At 40.8% G+C, this 25,496-nt stretch overlaps 1 protein-coding gene across 3 annotated transcripts in view; it reads right to left on the reverse strand.

Annotated features, from left to right (window-relative positions):
- Positions 1-25,496, reverse strand: part of birc6 (baculoviral IAP repeat containing 6) — a 142,922-nt gene that overhangs the window by 25,837 nt on the left and 91,589 nt on the right. For all 3 annotated transcript variants that reach the window (XM_083922527.1, XM_083922528.1, XM_083922526.1), the window contains exons 65-66: positions 9,758-9,980; positions 4,976-5,121 (exon numbers count right to left, since the gene is read on the reverse strand). In XM_083922527.1, coding sequence (XP_083778653.1) covers positions 4,976-5,121; positions 9,758-9,980 — 369 coding nt within the window. The remainder of the gene's footprint in view (positions 1-4,975; positions 5,122-9,757; positions 9,981-25,496) is intronic.

Below are 25,496 nucleotides of genomic sequence, written 5' to 3' on the forward strand. Positions count from 1 at the left end.
AAGACAAGCCTGCCAAGGGGCTAGCTATCAGAAAACACACTTTATGCCAAGTTCCCATGCCAAGACTTTAGCCCTGACTATACAAACAATGGTCAGAGCTGTGCAAATAAAGGTAATTTCAGGAACCACCTGATGTCATCTGTGTTCAGGTCACAGCTTCGATTCTGCAATTGTTGGCTGTGTCAGTGAGGGGAAGGAGGAGGAGTACAGGGGCGTTGTGGACTCCTTTGTCGACTGGTGTGCAGCTAATCACCTGATTCTAAACGCCACCAAGACTAAGGAGCTAGTGGTGGATTTCCGCAGGAGTAAATCTGCCCCCACACCCATCTCCATCAACGGCGTGACTGTGGATGTTGTCCAGGATTACAAATATCTTGGAGTATACCTGGACAACAAACTGGACTTTTCCAAGAACACTGAGGCTGTTTACAAGAAGGGCCAGAGTCGTCTCTATTTCCTGAGGAGGCTCCGGTCATTCAATGTTTGTAACACCATGCTGAGGATGTTCTACCAGTCAGTGGTAGCCAGTGCCATCTTCTTTGCTGTTGTGTGCTGGGGCAGCAGACGCAAAGAGGATCAGTAAGATCATCAGGAAGGCTGGCTCTGTCCTGGGGGTCAAACTGGACTCTTTGGTGGCAGTGTCTGAGAGGCGGATGCTGTCTAAACTGCACAGCATCCTGGACAATAACTCTCACCCTCTCCACCAGCTGCTGACCTCCAGCAGAAGCACATTCAGCCATAGACTCATTCTCCCACGGTGTAATACTGAACGCCGGAGGAAGTCTTTTCTTCCGGCGGCCATCACACTTTATAATTCATCTCCCCCCAGTCAGGTAAGGAACAGTGGAGACACTGTATCCTGAAAATGTCACTTTGTCACTTTATACCATCACTGCACCACTTTATTCAGTTGTACTTTATTCAGTTGTACTGTCACTTACTTCAGTAAGTAATGCTGCTATTCGCCACTGTCACTTTATACCACCACTACATCACTTTATTTATTTATTAATGGTACTGTAACTATCTGCTGATACACTTACTGTGCTTTAGGACATGCTGCTACATTTCACTGTGGTTTACTGTAACTGACTTAAGTACGAAATGCTGCTACACTCCACTGTGCCATACTGTCACTTAGTTCTGTAGGACATGCTGCTACATTTTTAACATTTTTAACACTTATAACTTATCGCTCCTTCTCACTTATCTAGTTTGTACTTATTTTATTTCAATCTGCTGCTAAACTGCACGCTGCGTATTGTTGTATATTGTATATACCTACGCATAACCACGATGTCTGTTGCACACTGTCACACTTGGTTCATTGCTTGATTTATCTGACGTTAGCTTTATTTTGATTTGATTTATGTTTAGGCTTATTGTTACTCTGATCCTTTTCCACCTTTGTATCGAAACTGTTGCACAATAATTTCCCTCGGGATAAATAAAGCTTCTTGAATCTTGAATCTTGAATCTTGAAGCTTCATCTGAACCTACTAACAACCTGTGTTATAGGATACAGGCTGCTGCTTTCCACCGAATATAATCTCACCACAAGATTCCAATGTAATAATAATAATAATAATAAGTAATAATACCTAAGTATATCACCTTTTACAAAGTGCTCAACATGATAAAATTGTTAAAACAAGACCCAAAGAGTAAAAGGAGCAAGCAAAAATAAATACAACTGGAAATAGATTAAAAAAGATAAAAAACAGCAAATTACAAACATGAGACAAATGTTAGTTCAAACTAGTACAAGTATATAGTAATCTGGGTTCTCTGTTCTTATGTATTCATCATGATTTGAGAAAACTCTATAGCTGTCTTAGAAGCTTTCAACCACATCTTGCCGTCTTCATCAGCACGTGGAGTTTGCCTGTTTATGAAGACTGAGATGTGTTTAAATACTAAGAATTAACATGTTAATATTTTCCATAAAAGCACATTTAAAGAACAGAACTACAATCTAAACTTGGAAGAACAAGAGATTGACAATATTTGGTCTGTTCAGTTGGCAAAGATACATCGATGCTGCAGAGGAATATTTCCTCTCCTCAGTCAACACTGCCATGCTCTGATCGGGGCTTCTCTCTGAGATATTTCTTAAAGCCTTGGTACTGATTAAATGATTATACATCTGTCAAGGCCCTAATGCCGCACACCACACATCTATGTGTGATTCCTCAGGCCTTTCTCATATGGATTTCTTTATGTGAAGGAGTGTACGGTATAAATGGTATAGGACGGTAGGAATTTGGCTACGGTATTGATTTAGACTCTACCGTGTGACCGGCAGAGCAGATCTGACGTAACCACACAATGCGAACAGATCCCGCCCGTGATGGAATAATTCCTGGCCCTTTGAGTAGAAGCCTATGTGAAAAGTAATTCTTGGCCGCAGTTGACTGCTGTCCTCTCTTGCATCTCAGCACAACTGTCTCAGGGCGTCAATACCGGCGTGCTGGGAGACTTGCTCAACGTGCTTCCTGTAGGCCACAACACAGACATCGTGTGCTTCTTCATTGCTCTTCTCTGCACCTGTTGTTGTTGTTCTTGTAATAATTTCAGTCTGGTTAAATCCGTGGTTAAATCACCACCACAATGTCTCTTTTTACTTTGAAAAAACAAAAGGTTGGTACAGAAAACCAGCATTATATTTGTTTATAACTTTCACTGTAAAGCCTGTGTGTTTACTCAGCAACCAGTGTTTATGGTTGAGAAGCAAAAATATAAATTGGTAAAGTAACTAGTAACCTAAAGGTTGAATATGTGGAATCTTTATTAAAAGCAATATTTAAAAAAAAAACACACATCCATGGGGTGTTTTGCTTTTCCATAAAATATATATTTAGTCTGAATTAATATTTCAAAAAACATTTTTGACGGGTTTCACAATGACTTTCTGTCACGTTCTGCTTCCATGGTAGTAGCCAATAGCATGGGGCGTTGCTGGTTGCCAGGGTTGTCCGTCGTTGGGTGCAGCTACTGTAGGCTGGCACTGGGTGAAATGGAGTTTGCCAATCCTGCAGCTGCTTCGGAGCCTCAGTGAAGGGGACGTTATTTGTCCCAGCAGCTGAGTGAGCGGAGACGGGCAAAAACCAGAGTCAATATAGGCCGAGCATTCACTCCATGGACTGAGAGAAAGGAGAGAAACGCCATTCAAACGCACGCCCACATGGCTACGCTTCTCCTTGATCGCTAACATCACTTTCATCTTTACTTAGGTGGAACGGCTAACGCTAACTGTCAGTCAAACTCCTCTGCAATACTTGCGATTCGCCGGAGGGGATAGGCTCAAACAGACTCCGGTCTCCTGTAGGATACTTGGCCGTGTCTGACAAACATGACAACCTCACTGCTGGAATTACTTTTTGTTGTTACAACTACGATCTTGAAACACTAGATGGCGGTGTTCTGTTCATTCTCCATATCCAATCTTTAAATGACCAGATAAAAAGTAGAATATTTCCACTGAATTGTAGTGGAGTAGAAGTATAATGTAGCATGAAAAGAAAAAACTCAAGTCGAAAACAAGAGCCTCAAACTTGTACTTCACAGTACTGTAATTGTACAGTAATTCCGAAGCTTTTATAATTTGAAGATGAATCAATACACCGTGGTATAAATTTTAGACTATAATGTACAGCCCTAATGTGAAGTAAAATGACACTCATCTTTATCCGTTCCGCCACATACACACTTCTACTACATCTAATGGCACTCCCCCACCTACTGTAAGTGATCAGTTAGGCTGTTTATGTGGCCTGAACATGACAATTCGCTGGAGGGAACTGAATGAAACGGGCGGTCATTTGTATTGTATACTGTGTAGCAACAAGGTAATGGGGGAGGTGAAATGCGTTAGACAGTTTATGATGGAGCTGCTTTAAGTAATGTGTCAGAAATCAGTTGTCCTTACTTTAAAGCTGAAGTTGAGCTGAGTTGATTGAAAATAAAAGTGTGCCACAGGCGGGAGCCAGTGAAAGAATCAAAAACAAAGATGGAGGACAGCAGTGAAGCAGGCGGCCAGTGGAGGGAGAGGGAAGGTTTAGATCTCATCAGTATTTGGGATGACACTTCTGTGCACACTGTTTTTAGCTTTAAGCCAGTCCCACAACACCAGTTGCCGTTGCCATGTTTGCTTCCGTAAACACCGCTGTGGTGCAATGTCATCAATGATCAACTGCGCATGCAGGTCACTTCAGGAGCCTCTGATTGTTTTTTGGACTCAAGTACAGCCGACAATCCCATCCCAATCCACATTATCAGTCTCCCCTCTCTGGGCCATTTGCCCTCGGGCTCTTTCGTGAGCTCTTTCCATTAAAGCTTCTGTGTGTGGAGGTGAGCTCAAGCCTCAGATTTCCTGTGTGTGTTTGCTATAAACCTGGTATACAATACCTGTGGATCTGTACATGAAGGAGAAGATGTCTTTAAATGGAAAAGGGTGAGGTCAGAAAGTGATTGATTTATGACAGGTTATTCCCATGAATCTCATTTCTTCCTTTATTTCTCAATGTACAAAACAAGTTAAGACTTGTGAACTTTGTCCAAAGTCTGTGATCAGACAAAGTTCCTGTGTTATGAAACATTTTGATGTCACAGTGAAGTCAACCTTTGACCTTTTGGATAGAAAATGTCAGAATTAGAGAATTAATTCTTGAGTTATGGTCAAAAATGTGTTGTGTGAGGTCCCAGCGACTTTGACCTTTGACCTCGAAGAGGACAAAAAAAGAAGACCTGAAACCATAATACATGATATAATATAAGAGTTAAAATCCCAAACTCAATATCCATGTAACTTGAGAGCGTATTTGTGTTGGCCATGAGTTAACTATAGATGTAAATATGTTGTTATCCAAGTGTTTTTAGGCTGTGATTTAAATCAAACAGTAAAGAGAGCTGTGAAGCTGTGAAGTCAGCTGCCACAGTGTTTGGCAATAAAGTCACACATGTGTTTTATACGTACCCTGGTTGGCCTGTCGTAGGCTGGTAGTAGCAGCATACACTATCTCTGCTGTCCTCTGGATGTCGGGCACCAACAGAGTCAAACCCTCAGGCTCTGGATCTGAGCTATCTGGCTTCACCACACCTTTACTCTTATCTTTCTTTGACCTGAAACACACACATACATTCAGCCATAATGTTATATTGGGTCCTGTTTGATCATTTTGATTCTAGAGAACCAATTAGGTAATAAGGTAAAGTTAAAGGTTTAATATGTAGAACCTTTATTAAAAGCTATATTTAAAAATAAATAAATAATAATAATACACCCACGGGGCGTTTTGAGGCGTATAGAATGAAAGTATTGCTTGTCCATAAAAATATATATTTAGTTTGAATTAATATTAAAAAAGAATGTTGACGGGTTTAACAATGACTTTCTGTCACATTCTGTTTCCATTGTAGCAGCCAATAGTGTTTGTCATTGCCGTTGCCATGGTTGTCTGTTGTTGCTACAGAAACAAGAATCATTCTGAGTTGAGAGCTAGCTAATAGATTCCACAGCACTCAAAGAAAGACTTCCAGCCGAAGACTGGCTGACGTTAAATACTGTTGTAAATTAACCGATTAGTCCAAATGAGTGGTTATCCTGTATGATTCATCACTGACATGGAGCAGGCTGATCACTGACCCACTCAGCAACCAACCTGGCAACCCAACTGCTGGAATTATTTTTTGTTGTTGAGACTATGATCTTAGGACACTAGATGGAGGTGTTCTGCTAATTCTCCATATTCAACCTTTAATCATTTTTTTATTAAAGTCATAATCCGTAAGAATTTAAATATGTTGTTTCTAGCGGCCTCTCTGGCATTGAGATGTAACTGCAGGTCAGCCTGTTATTTCAGAGCCCCAATCTTGTCCTGTCTACGGTCACTATGTATGTTGACTTTCTTTTTTTTTTTTTTTTGCTCTTTTGGAAACTTTATTGAAACACATACACTTCTCTACTTCTGATACGTCCCCTATATGTCCCCCCCCTTAAATCCATATACACACAGGGCAGGAGTGTAATAGGAACACTATTACACTTCTGCCCCTAAAACAAGCCTGACTCAGAAATTGGAAGTTCCCGATTTCTGATTTCAAGTGAACGCAGCATAACCATTAGTTACGATTTGGGTCACTCACTAACATGGCGGCTTATTTACATCTAGAGAGGGAATGTCTCCACAGACACACAGATGTGAATACTGAGCAAAGATGCATCAAGTGCTTTCATTAGTGGGTCATATGATCAATCACCATTGTTCTAACTCACTCTGTGATAGATGTGACTTTGTTGCATTTCCTTTTTAGTGAAATGCCAACATTTCACCTCAGCCATGCATAAAAACATGTTCTCACATTTCTGGCATTATGACTCAGGTTTTTATGTGCAAATTAAAAATGTGTATAAACAAGAGGATGAAAACCCACATGGTCCTGAGTCTGCTCTGATTGTTTTTTGGACTCAAGTAAAGCTGACAATCCCATCACAATTCATATTATCAGCTTCCCCTCTCTTGGCCAATTGCCCTCAGGCTCTTTCCATTAAAGCTTCTGTGTGTGGAGGTGAGATACAGTACAAGTGTGTGTGTTCAGGATTTCCTAAGCCTCAGATGCCCTGTGTTTTTGTGTGTATATATATATCACATGAAGTAACTATAGGAGATAAAGTACAACAGAACACCATTAAAGAAAAGGTAATGCAGAGCTATTCATCTGTCAACTGTCTTCAGTGATTTTTATTTAAGCCTACGATAGGTATTATTTATGTGTAACATAACAGCTTAACAGCTGTATCATGAAGGAAATTGCAGCTCATTGTTCGATAAGGCTGACAAATTACACACAAGTGCCATTGGAAATATGATTCTGTAATGTTCCACTTTTACAGACCTTTTTAAGCAACGTATTAAGTGTTTCCCCTAGGTTAACAGCGTTGAGGGGCGTGTAAAAATCACCAGACAGAACGATCACAATTATACAGCAATGATCAGAGCCACAATGCAAACTCAGTTTAAATCAATGTATTGCACAATGAGCTACACTCAGCATCAGAAAATGTCTTTTAAATAATTGTCCAAAGGGTCCAAATAATGTTCTCCGACAGAACCAGAACAAAGTTAAATCAAAAATCACTTTTAAGTTTCAAGCACAACAAAATAAAGAAAGAATTTCAGTTTGTTTAATTCTGTTTTAGTTGTTTTTTTTGTAGGAGTGAATCATCTTCTCAAACTAAATAGTAAAGCACCTCTGATAAGTTTCAGTTTCATTTTTACCATTAGGAGTGGAGCATCTTCCCAAACAACAACGATCTTTGAAGTGAATCTCCAACGCTTTCTGAGAATAATAATGTAGAGCCATGTAGGAAAGCTGGAGGTAAAAAACAGGAAGCGGTCGTGTCAGTTGTGCCGTGTATGCACATTTTAGCTTCAGTAAACGCCAAACACTGAACATGTGTAATTAGAAAGATCTAGTGTGATTTGATGTACAGAGGTACATTTAACAATTAGGCTTCACGTTCCCACTGCAGTTCCAAGGGACCTTAATGTGATTTTCTTGCTCACATGTGACCCGTATCTGATTTGCTTTCGATAGTGCGAACAGCACAAGGCCCATTGAATCTGCCATTTTCCCTTGAGCAGGACAACCTCATGGCAGTTGGGGACCATAATTTGTCAGGGATTTAATTAATTCACTGGATTAACCAGAAACAGACATTCTTCTTGATTTTTTTATATTGTGATACCAATGTAAACACACATAAACCAGACTATTTTATACCTGTTCTTTTCCATTACACATTTATCCTAACCCTTTGAAAATATCCAAATCCTGAAATCTGCTCCATTTAACATCATATTTCACTTGTATGAACTAGTAGCTACAAACAGCTAATCATATAGTAAGGGCCCGTCTAGACAAAGACCCGTTTTTTTGTAAAAAAACACGACTTGAGTCTGGTTTAGTCGACCATCCACAAGCAGCCGGTGTTATCGGAGCCTGAAAACAGGATCTTTTGAAACCGAGTGCCAGAGTGGGAAGAACTGAAAGCTCAAACCAAATAACAACAGTGCTGCTGCGTGAGAGGAGAGAGACAGACCCAGAGACTGAACTGGACTCTGAGCCACATGCATGGGAATGAATTAGGCCGACCACAGATTTCTCCCTTTTCCCTGCTCTCTAGTCTCTTTTTCTAAATCCAGTTCTAAGAAGGTGTGAAAAGTCTCTAAATGTAGTGAGAAAGTGCCCATCTGTGAGTGCTTTGGGACGGGGAAGGGGCTCCCAGCAGCGCCCTCTGCTCGTTGAGGACACTAACTGCAGAGTGATTGGTGCATCAGAGTCCAAAACAGCACAAAAGTCTACACTAACACCAGAAACAGGGACACATTTCTCTCTAGGATGGAGGAGGATTTGGGAAGTCTCCAGATTTGGAGAGAAACTCTCCGGTGTTTGGATTCGGTCTCTTCTTCTCCCCTTTGGTGTATTTCTGTGGCAGTTACAGCGCCACATCCAGGTCTGGCAAGTGTACTACAGCATTTTTAGTCAGTTTCACTGATTTGTGAATCTTTAAGATTGATGGAGAATAAAAAAGGTCGTTTTCGATCGTGTGGACGTTCCCTAAGGTTGCACGCACACTGTCCATCCGTACCGTGCTCAAACAGGTTTTACGAGTAAAGCCTAGTTCGTTTGACCAGTGTGGAGCGACTGCACCGCGGCTAACTCCGGAACGCTTGCCGGCCACTGCCCGTTTGGGAGAGGTGAGCTTTTGTAAAGCACGTTTACAAATGTACGAGCACGAGCACAAGGCCTACGCCAATTTATGTGCGACTGTTCGGACCATGCGAGAACATTTAAAACAATGGCGGCGAAAGGTTCACGTTAGTGTGATGCGAACATGGAGTGTTTACTGCAGATTTGGTCGGATGAAAATATTCAAAGATAGACAAGACAAGACGCACAAAAACTCAGAGGTCTGTGGAAAGATTTGTAAACAAAGCGACGCAATGACGTCGATCAATGCGTGTGACGTGTTACAGCGGGATGGCGTATAGACAGCAAGAAGCATTCTCCGAGGCCCAGGTAGTGTGAGTACAAACTGGCCTGGCCCGCGGGGGGAGAGGGAGCAAGTACTCTAAAGCCTGGGGCACGGTACGGACAGACAGTGTGAGTGCGCCCCAAGTTTAGAGCTTTCATTGATCTTAAACGTCGCCTGGACCGTGTGTGACAGCTTCAGTAATCCTCTGTCTCTGCAGTCTCATTGACTGATAAGGAAGGTATAGCACTTTACGCAATGTGTTTTCCTCCAGAATATTGAATTTTTATAGTGAGACTAATACCTTTTCCTGCCATAATAAAACACACAACACATTTCTAGACATTCCTGTGACCACCTCCAAAAGCAGCTGAATCTCAATGCGTCCCTGATGCCTCCTGGGGTACATTCACATCACCCAGGGTGCATTTTAATGTGAATATAGGGCTGTAGATGGAGAGACTTGATCAGTATTGCAGAGGAGGAGAGTGAATGATACTGGTCCTACGAGTCCATTTTTTCTGGACTGATGGGGTTATGGCCGGATCAAAGTATGATTCAAATAGTATTCCATATGCATGAAGTCTGTCTCAGCCCAAGAAAATTATAGATATGTGTCAGTATACTCCCTTCAGTTCTGTGTAACATTTGGGTTTGAAATGTAAAAACCTGAGAAAACAAATAAATTAAACCAGTAAGTTTGATGGATTTGGACCCTCTCACCTGAGGCGATTAGTGTATGTGTCCACACATGTCTTCATCTTGGCCAGCAGCATTCCTACAGAGGTCTGTCCCTCGGAGTGTTCTTCATCCTCCTCCTCCTCGTCCTGTCCTGGGTCCCCAGTGAGGGGAAGCAGCAGAGGAACCAGAGCTGTGCAGGTGGAGATGGCTCTCAGCAGCTCCAGTAGTGCCCGATATAGAGGAACATGACGTGCCATGTCAAGAACTGTAGAGATACCAGAAGGAACAAGGGAAAAACCTGTTAGAGACTCCAAAGATAGATGAATAAAAACTCCCTTATAGATATGTCTTAACCTATGGGCTGCCAGATGCCCCTGCATAGCGCTTCTTATGGTTGGGTGAAAACACCAATGGAAGTCCCAGGGATTGGCCCTGGAAATTGGCTGTGAAACCATCACAATCCCAAGATCTCAATCCAACATTTCAGATCCAGAGTTGAATGAGAATATGTTCTACCCTTGCCAATAACAGCAACATAACTAAAAGCAACTCTGTGTGCTGCATTAAGAAATGAGTCAGTTACAATCCAATGAGAAAACATTACAAGAGTGTTTATCTTGTTGATGCTTATGAAAATAAATGGTTTCTAAAATCCAACTTCTTAGGTTAAATTCTGACTATGTATGCCATTAGGTTGCCAAGTAATTACAAGACATTTTTACATACGTAGCTCATATAAGTGAATGAACTCTAAACTGAGACATGTTTAATGCAAAGCATTTTATTCAAACTAAATGCTAAAAGAGTGAAACTAATAACTATGTAACAGTAGGGATGGACACTTAACCAGGAACTACAAAAGAAAACCCAAGTCTGTGCTTTACTGGCTTTAGATGGAGTAAACAGACTGTACATAAATAAAATGATAAAATGTAGGCGACACGTATGGAAAAAATTCAATGCAAATGAACGGTAACCATGGTAACCCGACACCATCTACAGACTACTGTATGTTGCAGTAGTAAACTTGTTTTGGTTTGTATATTGTAAATAAAATATATATTAATATATTTTATTTTATAAATTGAGATAATAGTTTGGAAACAACACAAACATATTTCAAAACTCTTTTCCCTTTTTCCATACTTAGCCAGACCTGGAAATTACTCAAATTAAATTCACTACTTTTTTTTTTATATATATATATATAATGACCACAGACCTTTTTTTAATAACAGAATATTGAATAGTACAATCAAACCATCTTTGTTGACCAGTGTCACAATGCAGCAGAAGGAGGTAGATCGTCTTTAGAAGTTTGTTATAAAAATATCTCCAGGTGCTGTACTAGGGTATACCATACAACAGACACAAGAGGCTGTTTGAATGCAAAGAAAGAACTAGGTAGTCAGTATGAGCAAGGTAATCTACAATGTGCATCAACAGATAGAAAACAAAGAAAAACACCAATAGAAAGTGAAACTTCAAGAGAAAATCCAAGAGAAAGCACTCCAGGGGGGTGCCACACTGGTTGTCAAGTGTTTTCAAGAATATGTAAAGTAGGACAAAAAACAAACTAAATAATAAATGGGATAATATATCGAAAGAACAAGACGAAGAGTCTACAGCTGTGCTGGCAGTTCTGCAAAGTTGTATTTGGGAGCAGTGGTGCTTTGACCTCATTGTTAAAGAAGGGATAGATTATATGACTAGATGATAGCCCTAAATGAAAGTTATTCCAAAAAATTGTGTGTGCCTGTACCAGATTTTGTTATGAGTGTAGTTATGCCGAACCTTCATCACATGTAGGTTCACATTTGTAGCCTCGTGAGCCGATCCTGATCTCAGAGCCTCATTGTAATTTACTGTCAGATCATTATGGTAACGTGCGGTGGAGAAAACTCGGAGAAGTAGGCCCAATCAACCGAACCAATCAGCGTTGGTTTTGAGGTGGATGTAAGTGTGATGCAACAAGAGGAGACTGTTCAGTGTAAACAACATGGCGGCTGCACGGATGAGATGAGCAGCTATGGAGCAAGCAGCTCACTAACACTTTTTTCTCTGGGACCCTTCTGTTGAATATGGATCGGGCTCCTGAAATTGGGCCTTTTATCCGTAAATTCAAGTTACACAAATGGAAAACATCCATTACCAACATGTTGTTTACTTTCTTAGCTTTGCCTCGTCTTACGCTTCATTGATCTGATTGGTTGATTTGGCCCGTATGTTGGTGATAGACAGGTGGTTTATCCAATCAGCCCCTTCACATATCTATAATATCTCCAAACAAGAGTTCCCAGATAGATATGCTGAGAAAATGAGAATCAATCCATCTGGAGGAGTCAGGTTAATACATTTGTGGTTTGGGGTCAACGTAAAGGCATTAATATTCATTGGTACCATATATTGTGTCTAATGATCTGTAGACGTTGAGCTGGTTAAGTAAAACAACAAGATAAGAAGTAAGAGGATCACCAAGGTCATTAGGATTCATCCTACGGAGACCATGAATGCCTGTAAAACTATTGATACCATTCCATCCAATAGTTAGAAATTCCAAACAGAGTCCAGTACAGACAAAAGGTAATGAACTGACAGTCCTGACATTGCCATCCCTAGACCCATGACACTATACACACTAGCTTGGTCTAGAGGTGTTCTGTAACAAATTTGGCATATGGATTTGGAGGAGCAGCGAAAAAATAGGGGTGGTTTTTGTTTTAATTTTGTCTCTGAGACTTATGGTTCAACCGTCACAGGATAAAACTTAAAGTTTGTTGTTAAAGTGCCCCCATCTGGCCAAACTGCACCAAATTCAACAGTGCACTATCCTGGGTACCCAGCAACACACCTTCAAATGTGAAGTAGAACAGAGCGAGGGTTCTCAAGATGTGCGAGTTACAGACATACTCACAAATGGACGGACTCAAAGAGACTGCTTGCTTTATAGTTAATAATAATAATAATAATAATTCAGAGCAGAACACAAACAGGACCAATATTTGGCAAAGTGGTAACAAGGAAACCAATAAGTCAGACTTAATACTGTCCATTTTTTTTTTTTCAAGGAGTAGATGTGATGAATGCAAACGTTTGTTTTACAAAGCAGCAATCAGTTTTTTAGCCTGACCTGAATGATGAGCCTATTCAGATCATGACTTACATCGGGTTCTCAGTGATGTCACTAATGTATGCGTTCACATTGAAATGGCAATTTTGATACAATATATTGTTCAGGCCAAGTTGCCACTTGTGTAGCTGAAAAAAAACCTGTGGAATATGTAATAAAGTCACATTCTTGGAGCAATCCTAGCAAAGCCTGAAGATAGCAAGTTCCATGAGAAGGAGCAAGGGCTTTAGAAACGTGCTAGAGAGAGATTGACTTGTGTCAATGCTAAAACAGTTAGGCAAATGTTATCCAAGACTCCGTGTTGGGTTACTTTGTCAGTTGGCAAGCAGCACTTGAACAGAATCCAATCAAACACAAGGATCTGTTGAGAGAGTGAAGTAAGCACCAACAGGCTGACCATGTAAGCTGTATCAATGTCTGAGAGGGGCTCTCTGGTGTGCGTTGAGGTACTTGTGTGTCCATGTGCTTGACTTGAAGTGTCAGCCTCTAAATAAACAGCTATCGTTCGTGGCTCCCAGACTGTTTTACATTTATATTGAAATTCCCAGCTCCAAACTGTCCTTATCCCAGCATCTGCACAACACTGACCCCCCAGGTCTTTAATCTGCTCTCAAATCCCTTAACCAGTTTCTCTGGATGACACCTAGCATAGAACCCAATCCCATCTAGCCACATCTATGTAATTACTCTGAGCATTGGTGTGCAACTCATCAGAATTCCTCGTCCAACTCTGTGTCAATGTCACACTGTTTTCTCCCCAAACTGTGGGTTATACATGCCAAACAGACTCTAATGGAAAGGTAAAGAATAAGAAGGATGGTGCACTTCAAAAAACACTTAGTAGTTGTCGGCTCTCCATGGGGAAATAGTCTACTATGGGCAGGGGGTGAGGCAGAGAAATCATGGCCACCAGCCTGCTGTGACCAGTGGAAGGGTGGCTATAAACCAATCAAATAGACCATGTTTCTCCTGTATTAGCCTCTTTGCATAGGTTTCCTGTAAAATCCAGCTTCTTACCTACAAAGCTCTTATTGGTCAGGCTCCGTCATATTATAAAGAACTCATAGTACTATATTACCTGTCAAGAACGCTGCGCTCTGAAAATGCAGGGCTACTTGTCGTTCCTAGAGTCTCCAAAAGTAGAATGGAAGGCAGAGCCTTCAGCTATCAAGCTCCTCTCCTGTGGAACAGACTGAAGTGTTGTTCAGGAAACAAACACTGTCCCCATATTTAAAAGTAAACTTAAAACTTTCCTCTTTGATAAAGCTCATAGCTAGGGTTTATTAATTAATGACGCTGCTTTAGACCTAGTCTGCTGGGGGATAATACTTTTCCTGATACTCTGAGCTTCTCTCCTCTCTGTTTGTATCATTCATGTCTCATCAATGCATGTTACTAATTCAACCTCTTCCCCGGAGTTGTTTGTGCTTTGTCGTCTCTCAGGTCTCTGCTGATTGTGGTGGTGCCTGCTGCCGTGGTCCTGCATGACGCTTCCTCTGCTGCGATATATACCATCATTAGTTTTATAAATTACAATATTCATAGGCTTAAAAATTAGTCGTATTTCTTTTAGCGTCACAGCCAGGGCTTGACATTAACAGCCGCCCACCCGCCAAGTGCGGGTGAATTTCAGCTGTGGCGGGTAACAAAGTTGCAAACTTCAATTTAATTGTTGTCTTCTCAAAGGTCATCTGAATTAATAAGCAGTTGGCAAAGTGATACAATGACACTACAACTCCCACGAGCACTCGTGACGGACGACACTTCCGTGTTGGGTGGATAAAAAAAACCCAAAACCAGTTAAGTTGAGAAACAGCTACAACTAGAGAAGTAGATCCAGACATGACTAGCAATTATCTATGTGGTGGAAAAAGAAGAGTCTTCAACAACAAGTTGAAGGCAGAGAGGGGCTAACGAATGACGCCGTTAGGAAAATAAAGTACTGCACAGAAAAGCCAAAAGGGGTTTTGTCTGTGATTTATAAGACAAACTTCAAATGTGAAACTGTAAAAGAACAAAGTTTTAGTAACTCGTCTAATATATGGGGGGGGGGGGGAAATGTCATGGTCTAATGTTTTAAAATGCACCTGTATGTGATTGCTGCTTAGATATCCTGTATGTCATTACTAAGGCTTTTAATTAAAAATATTTAAATGTTCTATGTTTGATGAATTGTATGTATTTGAATAGCATTAGACTTCAGTTTTTACTGTTGTTATCGCTCTAATTAACTTAGAGAGATAACTACATCTACATCCCTGCACCATTTGTTTTGACATGGATAAGAAGCTGCTCTTTATATTTTTTCTTAATATACTATATATACAAATGTGTGGCTAGTAAGAATGCCGAATAGCTAGTAACTTTTGAAAACCACTAGCCAAAGTAGCTGGTGAGCAAAAGGGTTAGTGCCAAGCCCTGATCCCAGCTATTATTAGTACTATGATCATATGACCATATTAACCACTATTATTCATATTTCTATCACCTTAATGTGTAACTCCAGCGAAAAACAAACTCAAAGTCTTTCTCAGCATGAATATACACATCAAATAAGCCATCGAGAAAAGTTTTTGGGTGATCACCTATAAACAGAGTAATCCCGGACAGTCTGCTCGGGGTGGAGGGCTAAACCATGCAAACCGTCTTTTTTAACCACTAATACTGCTCAAAATAATACCAAACCTCTGCAGTAGCATGAGAAGAGTCTTTACACATAAAACAAAGCACCATCAACGTAGTTAGCGAACTAGGAGTTTATTAAAAAAAGACAATACAATGCTACGAGTCTTAGCATCCAACTACGTCCATATTGAGAGGCAGCCCAAACTAGTCGAACAACTTCAATGAACTCCAGCGCATTCGGTATGGGCTTGTATGGACTGCTTCTCATTATGAACAGAGCCGACTGCTATGATTGTAGCATTATGCTCTGAATAGACAAGGACAATGGGATTTATTATTATAAGAACAGGTGCAAACAGTTCTGTAGAATAGTCATGAATCTGACAGACTTTTCCTAGGCTCTTTCTCAAGAACAAATGGATAAAACGTTATATTATTATTTTGGTGAATGACAGTATTTTTCATGATATCCCAAAATCTGGCAACACAGTTCCACGAATGAGTGTTTCTTTTTATCCTATGATAAGAATAACTGTTGTATGGTTTACAACAACACTTGCAGTGAAATTGCAGGGAATTTCAACAACTCCTTGGAATTAAACTTAAAAAAAAACAAAAAACATTAATAGGCTAATGGCTTTCACTATAGCCACAGGACAAACTGCAGCCCAAACAGGCTGGATGTCCATCACATCTATGACCATCTTGGTAGTGCTGACCTGCAGTCATCACAGTGCTACGAACAGCGAGCCACCACTTGCTGTAATTTAGGGCCTTCTGGGGGTCGTACCGAGATGGGTTTCGCGAGCAGCCGCCTTGGATGCTCAGGCTGATAAATAGCTAATGGGGGCTCCTACACCTGAATGCGAACGTCTGTGACGAGTTAGCGTGGCATATTGAAGGGCTGTTTGAAATAAAGGCACTACTGCTGGATTTGAAGGTCTCCCTGGACGCTCCTGCAGCCTTACCTCATATCAATTGCCTCACAAAAGGGAAGGAAGGTGCATCTGAAATCGGGTTATGATTCATCCAGAGATGCATTAAAAGGGAGAAGCTAAGATCAAGCTTTGCACACATAAAAACTCTGAGTAACGTACAGAATAGTGAGATCACTGACGGATCAAAGTAATGCATGAAAGTATCAGATACAATGTGGCTCAAACAGTACACAAGTTGTTCTGGGAAAGTAGCTGTCTGCAGCTGTCCAGGACGGGTGAACTAGTTCTCATTTGCCTGCTTGTCTGTTAACAGTTAACGGTCAATTTACAAGGGTCAGCTATCGGTTAGAAAATGAGCATACCTAAAGGGCAGAGTATACCATTTATTCAGTTAATCGCCATCTACCAAAGTGTTTCTGGACATTTGTCCACAGAACATCGTGTTGCAAGCCTTCCTCTGGAGGGAAATATGAAACGCAATAGATCAGAAATCAAAAGAAATCAGTGGGAGCCTCAAGTACTGTATTTCCTCATGTTGGTTTATGGATGTAAACTAGTCACATTTCTTCATGACTGGAAACATGAACATTACTTTGTAGAATCACTGCTCCTGTCGTGCACCAACAAACATCCAGGGGGATAAGAGTCTCTGAAGTGTGTCAGGCAGCCAGCCTGTGGCTGACAGCTAAGTGTTGGCACTGAAGCACTGAGCTTTGAGATCAGTCTGGCAGTATAAGTTGATGCTACGGGAACTGGTCAAACAGTGGGCTCACATGGTGCTGTACTAAATACAATAACTATAAAAAGAGGAACAAAGTAAAAACAGAATCATCAGGCCAGTGGTTATCTAGAAGTTTGTGGTATACTGTCGGTGAAAAATGACAGCCTTAACGTTACAAACATATTTGATTTGCAGTTATGTCCCAATAATCCTTCTGAATCTGAGTATCTTCTTCATGATGAAATTACAATGTCAGTTCTAGTTTGTTATAATGTCCATAGAAATTGTTTCAGCGCTGTCTGTAGCATTATGGGTGGCTTGTTTTTCCAGTAGTAGAAGTTTAAATTAAATGGTAACTGCACCTTTCTAGTCCTCTGACTACACAATGCACTTTCACAATACTTGTCACATTCACCCCAATCTAACAATTCACACCACATTTACACACCCATGTGCAGCACAGGGAGCAATTTGGGGTTCAGTTCCTTTCCCAAGGACACTTCGACATGCGGACCGAACCATTGATCTCTTGAATGGAGGACAACCAGCCCCCTGCTGACTGATACAAGTGCAGTCAATTTTATTGCAAACTACTGTGCAATTTATTTTATAATAAATCTGTAATTAGCAGTTCAAAATTCCCAGTGTAAAATACAACTGGCTGAGCCTTGTAATCTAGCAGGGGATGTTGGTTAAATGTACAGCATTACGGCCCTGCTGCCTTCATAACTAGGCAACTGCTGGTCTTTTTGCTAATGCAAAATGGAGAAAACTAGCGAGTCGTGCTGAGCAGCCAATTATGACACGAACCCACCTGAGAAGCAATGTGACAAAGTATTTAGTATCTAATAAGTCTTTGATGCTGTTACAGTAATAATGCCAAACAACAAATCTTAGAGTGACACCCCAGACCAATACCAGGACTTTTAAGGACAAAAATATTGATAGTTGACAATTAAGAAATTCACTATCTTCTGTCCAATGTGTTGTATATGTTTTTGAAGGACAAGCAGACTCAGCAGTAAAGTCATCTCATCCCATTTGCCACCTGCCATGAAATGGTATAAATAAGAATAATTTATGTTAGATACCTGCATCTCTTTTTTGCTCAGTGATATGCATCATACACTGGGCAAAAATGTCTTAGCTAGAGAGAGAATAAATTAGGGAGAAAATATTTTTGGTATCTTACATGCATATGAAACATTTGAATCTTCACAGTACAGATTGAAAAAAATGTGAGTGTTTTGATATTAATGCACAGATAACCTGGTGGCTCAGTGACATTAATAACAAATCATGTAGCCACAACATTGGAGGTTTTTAATCTAGTCCATGGCTCTTCTACTTGTATGTTAGTCTCTTTGTACTGTGTATTGTCTAAGAAAGACAAATGGGGAGTTTATAACCTTCTTAGACTATAGACTTCTTTGCTCACCTGTGCAAGGACAACCACAACCTGGAAATAACACTGAGCATCAACCACAGAAAATCCTGCACTGCTTTCATATGCCAAAGAAAGAAGGCTTATTAACAACCAAACCCTGTCGTCCACTCATGACTCCAGTCTTACCTTTCATCACATTGAGTGCCTATTTTGTCCCTTGTGAAAAGATGCATAGATTCCTGCAATTATAGCTGACAGACTGACTTTTGGTATTTTACTGTGGGTAGAAAAAGAGGAACTTGTTTAAAAATGGACACCTCTGTGCAGTTAATTACTGGAGAGACAGTACCACAGAAGGGTTAAGGAGTGAGGAAACTTGAGATGTGAAAACAAGTATCCATATTCCAGAGACAATCCCAGGTAATTTTAGATGGCACAGTGTCAGTTTAAGGGGGGCAGGATCCCTGCTGCCAAAATGTTCCAAAAGCCCACACTACTGATGAGATTCCTTCAACTGAATAGAAATGATGTAAAATACCTCCGCTATGATAAAGCTTTTCCTTCTTCAAGCGGAACAACACTAATCATTTCAGAGCAGCTCCTGGGACCATGGCCCATTTCTAATGAGGTTAGCAGAGATGCATAGAGGCTAGCTTGTATAGAATGAGCACACTTGATAATTGCCCTTTATTGGCTGGTGTTGCAACTGTCTGTGAGTGTGACCACACAAAAGAGAAAGCATGTCAACGTTTCTTAATCCACTGCTGAAATCATTCCAGGAAACTAATGAGACTGCTAAATTCCTTACTTGCTAAAGCTATTACATGCAAAATGATATTGCAAATATAATTTAGGTCTATATTAAATCACGTCAAAACTAGGTATGTGAGCAAGTCAAACTTTTAGTTTCAAAACAGGAACCATAATTTGTTATACAAAATATTAAAGCTTTTTAAAATATTTTTAACAGTAAAAAGTCTCTATGAATCTTCTATAGAAGAGCCCAGTTTAGACCAAAGATTCGCAATGAGACAAGTTGAAACTTGCAACTACCTGCAATGTTTAGGTCTGCAACGTTCTGAAACCTGTCAGTTCAGGCCAGTGGGACGAGCTGAGACGATTTATCATCTCCAAAGCAACGCCTCTCAGTACCTCCAATTTTTTAGGCTTTTTTTGGTAGCTGGATATCATTTTTAGCATTCTAAAATATAAATAAGAGCAGAGATAGTGAGATACTCGCCACAGCTGCATTTATAGTAGTGATGAAATTGTGAAAATAACTTTTTATTTTCCTGATTCTCTGCTTTGTTCTGGATTACGGCACTCCCTCTCATTCATTGTATTGCTCGCTTGACCCTCTCTCTCTCTCTCCGTCTCTTTCTCACTCGCTTGTTGAGCCTCCGTCCGTAACAGCCTTTTCAACCAGCTGACAGTTTGTCAGTGACTTGACGAGCAGACTTTGCTAAGACTAAATTGACTGTTGAAACCGGTGACGTGTGTTACGTCCTAAAACCTGCTGCTGGTGATTTGAAGAGCTGAATCACAACCATCATCCGGTTTGAGTCCAGTCGAGACTTGTCAGTTCACACTGCAGCACATTTACTGTTTTGGTTCAGGTCATTTCAACCAGCTGACAGTTTTTAACTGACTTCGGACTTTGCTACAAGCCGACTGGCTGTTGAAACAAGTGACGTGCCTTATGTTCTAAAACAAGGCTATTCAATTGGTGGCCCCCAGGCTGGATCCGGCCTGCAAAGGAATATTTACTAGCACTTTGAGTAGAAACCTATGTAAAAAAGTAACTCCTGCCATAGTGGCCGATGTTGACTGCTGTCCTCTTTTGCATCTCACAGTAACACAGTCTCAGCGCCTCAAATACCAGCACACTGGGAGACTTGTTCCACACGCTTCCTGTAGGCGTGCGGCCACAACACTCCGCACGCTCCCCCTACTCTCTTCTTTGTGTGCTTCTGTATTGTTCCTCTCCACAACAGCTTGTCAAGCTCCACTTTGCGCCTGTTGTTCTGGCAAACGTTTCAGTCTGGTTAAATCACGTCAACAATGTCTCTTCCTACCTTTAAAAAATGAAAGATTGAGTGTTTACTCGGCAACGAGTGTATATTGGTGTGTAAAGAGTATAACTTAAGATGGCATTTAAGATGGCCCTCATTCCAAACCAGTTGAATAGCACTGTTCTAAAACCAGCTGCTAACATATTGACAAGCGGAGTAGCCGGCGACACTGTCAGCTGGTTTGAGTCAAGATGAGACAGGCTGCTGCAACTTTTCCTGCAATGCTAAAAAACAGTTTTGTCGCATGTAAAATCTTTGCTCTGAACTGGTTTTAGGTGTAAATATATAAATATAAAAATCACTAATGGAGATTCAAGACAAAATCTATTGCATAGCATCTAGATTCATTATTAAATCCACACTAGTGCATTTGTTGTGACCACACTAGTAGTTTGTTATGGTCTTGGTAATAACATATGCAGTGGTGCCAAAGAAAACCCACAGACAACAGAACAGGACAGTCATGCATGCATTCATGTAGCAGTCAATAATAACAATGATAGCAAACATTACCACAGAGTCTAAACCCATGGGTGAACAAAAGAGAGGGTGCATGGGCTGGTAGCAGCTACAAGGTATGGGTGTCTGCTGAAGGGAAGAAGGCGTTGAGCATGCGGGTCACACCAAGTGGGTGGCTAAAACTCTGACTCAAGCTCATGGCATGACAGTGTCAGGTCTTCCTGACCCCTCTAAGGCAAGGGAAAAAAAGGAAAGGGTAGCTGAAATAGTAGGACTGTGACATGTCTCCGCCAACACAGACTGCCTCAGTGGACACTGCAGATAATGTGCATCAAAGCTGTGGAATGACCAGGAAAAAGTGGCCTGAAGCTCTGTGCATTTGCTGCATTTTAGTGGAAAAAGTCACTTTATAAACCCATCTTTACTAGAATAAGCATTGATTGTTCCTTTTACTGTGACCCAGAAAAATCAGACCCTTGTCATTTTAATTTTTAATGATCATATGCACCAAACATTTACTTGAAAGGCACTAACAGTTCTCATGTTGAGAAAAGGAACCTTTCCATTTTGTCCACCAACCTTGCCTTTGGGGTTGAGTACAAATGGATCATTTCAAAACTTTTACATGATTACAAAGAATTTCTATTTGTTTGGGATCATTTTATTTTGAAAAGATAAGTTCAGTTTTGTGTGTTAGACTCTTCTGGTGAAAACAATATCAGCTTGTATCTGCCCTGACATTAGAGAAATCAGTGAAATTACACGATTCTCGATGCCAGTTTGATACCACAGTTAAAAACATGAACTTCTTAATTCACAAATTTGCACACTATTAAAATGCCATTTCTATAACAGACAAACAGAACACAATACAACCACAGTGCAACAAATTAAGATTCATACACAGGGAGTGTAGAGATTGGCACAAGCACGCTACATAAGAAACAGCATAGCAACAGATTTGTCCACGAGCCATCCAAACCTCACGTGTATTTCAGTATGAGAGATGAAAAAAGAAAACATGTTTGGATGTTGTTCATATATATGAATCAAAGATCACCTTGAATTAGTAGCTGTACCAAAGCTGTCGTCCTGAATGCCTCCTTTTTTAGTTTTTCATCACGATGTTAAACATGACGTTACCTAGCTGATCCGTCTTTATAGTTTTGTTTGAGGAAATGTGTCAAACATTGCTTGTTGTTACAGTAAACACTAAAATAAAAGCATTTCCTCCACGATAGCATTGTTTGCATCGTGGCTTCAGCAGATTGATAACGCCACGGTCATCTGCCTCATACACAAAGTACTTCCATACACGACTCATGGTACCTTTTTTAAAAAACGAGTCAGAGGGAAGTGATTGGCCTCCTTCAACATGAGGTTTGTTATGCCATGTGAGTTACACTTCTTGCTGACAAAAGTATGATTGGAACACTCTATACTGCTCCCCTATCAAAGAGGCTGGAGGAGCCTCTCTCTTCCTCAGCGTAATGAGGAGTTAACCCTTGTCTTGTGTCGTGTCAGTCACTTGTCAGCAGCACGGTTTCTGTGTGTGGGGAGGTGGACCCCTGGAGTTTCTCAGAGTGCAGCAGGAGAGCCATGTGAGGAGCAAGTTAGAAGACAGGATAGATTTGGAGGAATAAAAACAAAGATGAAGTTGGTTTCAAAACCGAACATGTCAGTTGTCACGTGGGAGTACTTCAGGTTCAAACCACTTCACCTGAGCGAGCCGTTGTGTTGCATTTGTTATAAAACAGTAGCAACTTAACACACCAGTGTGTTAAAATAGAGTCCATTATATTTGTGGTTTTTGGTTGTTTTGTTTATTTATTTTGGATATTTAAAATGTCTTCTAGTTCTAGTGTTAAATATTCTTTAGAAATAAATGTTTATTGATCTTTAAAAGGGTGTTCTTGCACTATTTATCAGCAGAAAATGGTCTCAAAGTGGCAAAATCATTGCGTCTTGCAATAATTTCTGGGAGAATTTATCGCCCAGAAAAATTTGTTATCCTGACAGGCCTATATGTGTGTTGATCAAACATGCAGCCGCTGAAGACTCAGTCCTTCTTCACCTGGTGAGCACTCACAACCAGCAGGTAGTGAAGTGATGGGGTCATGAGGATGAAAGCTTGGAAGAAAGATTATTGCCGAATCGTTGTTTTACTGACCTCTCACAATTCAGCTGCAGCGCTGAAATACCCCTAAGGTCAAGATAACACTGAAACTATAAACTATTGATCTGCCTGGTGATACTGAAAGTGGGGTAGAGGTGGGGTTGATAGTGTTATAAGCTGAGGCAGCAAGGGAAGCAACCATCTGATATCCAGTATTGACATCAAAGATGATGCCTACATGTTCAACTAATGATAAAAGCTTGAGGTTATCCAATACATTTCTGATCTAGTTATGGCTCTTATCCACCTATGATCTATGCAGACAAAAACTACGATTAAAGAGCAGCTGCAGTACCAGTCATATGCCAGACTACTTCAGACCAAAACATCCAAATAAGAGGATTACTGCGCTGACATATCAGACCCTTTTTCTTGGTGGTTGAGCCATAACAGTTCAGTAAATCACTAAAAAACACACTGTATTTCAACTGGGGCTTGGTGGATTTTGGCTCTTGTTAACCATGTTGTGCAGTGTGACTTAAATAAAAAATGCCCACTGAGAAAACTGAGTGTAGTTAGGTTGGTGGTGTGGCAAATATATTTTATGGTACTGTGGCATTTTTCACAATAACTATAGGATTTCAGTGTTGTTCAGTGAATTTGACATTGTGCATTGGGTGCAGACAGAAGGATTACAAGTATACAGCAATAATCAGAGCCACAATGCAAACTCAGTTTATATCGATGTATTACATAAGGCTGTTTAGATTGTTTACTAAAAAGACAAGAGCTGTTCTATAGGAAAGGGATCCTTAAATGACTCCTGTTGGGATCTGACACTCTTCAGAAAATAAAATTCACTTGACTTTCAACGGAGGCGGGGCACCAGCACCTTCTAACAGTCCAACTAGACTGACCTAGGCTCAAGTTAATAAACTGAAAGGGAATATAGTTTCCCTCATTTGTAAACCTTGACAAGTCAGCATGAAGCTGGGAGACCTAGGCTTGTGCTGGTTGCTGGCTGGATCATATATCGACGATTGGTTCTTCCTACACCGATATTAAGGTGATTTTAGCCAACTTCCCAGGCGTCCCCATTCACCGGACATTATCTGGCTGACTTTTGCCAGTGGGTGAACGGGAAGCTCTGGGCACTGAAAGCATGGAGGGAGGATGGACGGCGCTTATCTGCATGTACTGAAGAGACAAGTTGCCCTTTACTATCAGAACTAAGATAAAAAAGTATCTCCAGAATCTGTACCTTAGCGATAAATGGATTTTTCCTCATCTTAGTTTTCCATATATCTGCTCACCCAAACTTTGCTCTGTGCTCCATAAGAGTTTGATATGATTTGGACTGTGACATTGAAGAAGAGATGATAATGTTTAATGGAACATGGTACTGTGTGATATTGCACAAGCAGAGACTTTTGAAAGGAAGAAGTTGTCTGAACAGAGGAGTCATTGCTTTTAAATATATTTGTGTTGGTGTTTCAATATTTGAACTAAAATGTGCACACACTTATTAATGTTTATCCACATAACCTTAACTGTATTTCTTTCAGAAAGCATAAAGGTTCGATCATTTCAAAGCTCCATCAGACACCCCCCCCCCCCCCCCCAAACTTGATGCTGAGTAGGGACATACAATTTCCCCGTGGGTTACGGGACTGGGAGGGAACGGCAGTCATTTGTTTTTATTTTGTAACTGGATTTTTTTTCCGGGAGCAGGACGGGATGGGAGTAGATTTTCACTCCCGTGTCAGTCTCTAGTGATGACGTAGATTGTGATGTAGATTTCACAAAGCAGAGAAGCAGAGGGTATACCAAGGAGAGGTATACTTAAAAAGGCAGGGAAAGTGTGGGGGAAGTTAAAGGCACAAGTAGAGTATAGACCACTTAGTCGGCATGATGGCTTTGTTTAAAAAAGCCACTCTTCTGAGATAATATCTAACTGAACGCACAGAAATCCTACATCTTTCCACTGCCTCTCTCTTTGTCTCCCACCCAACCCCTATTGTTGCCCCCTCCTCCTCCACTCCTCCCCTCTCCACAGGTCTGCCAGAATAACAGCAGCTGATGAGGGGCTCGACTAAACTCAGAGCAGTGGAGCTGAATTCGCCTCCTTTTTTGCCTTTTTTCTCTTTGTTTTTGTGTGTTGTTTAGGTGCTAGCTGTACGTGTGTGTGTGTGTGTGCGCGCTGAACCAGCCCCCAACAGCAGTGGGAAAGGAGGAGACAACAGTAAGCATGAGCAATGTCGTTTCCCCCTCCCTCCTCCTCTCTTCCTCCCTCCCTCTCATTCTCCTTCATTGCTACAGCCATCAGAATCCAT

The sequence above is a fragment of the Echiichthys vipera genome (assembly GCF_963691815.1).
Source record: "Echiichthys vipera genome assembly, chromosome: 11".
Lineage (NCBI taxonomy): Eukaryota > Metazoa > Chordata > Actinopteri > Perciformes > Trachinidae > Echiichthys > Echiichthys vipera.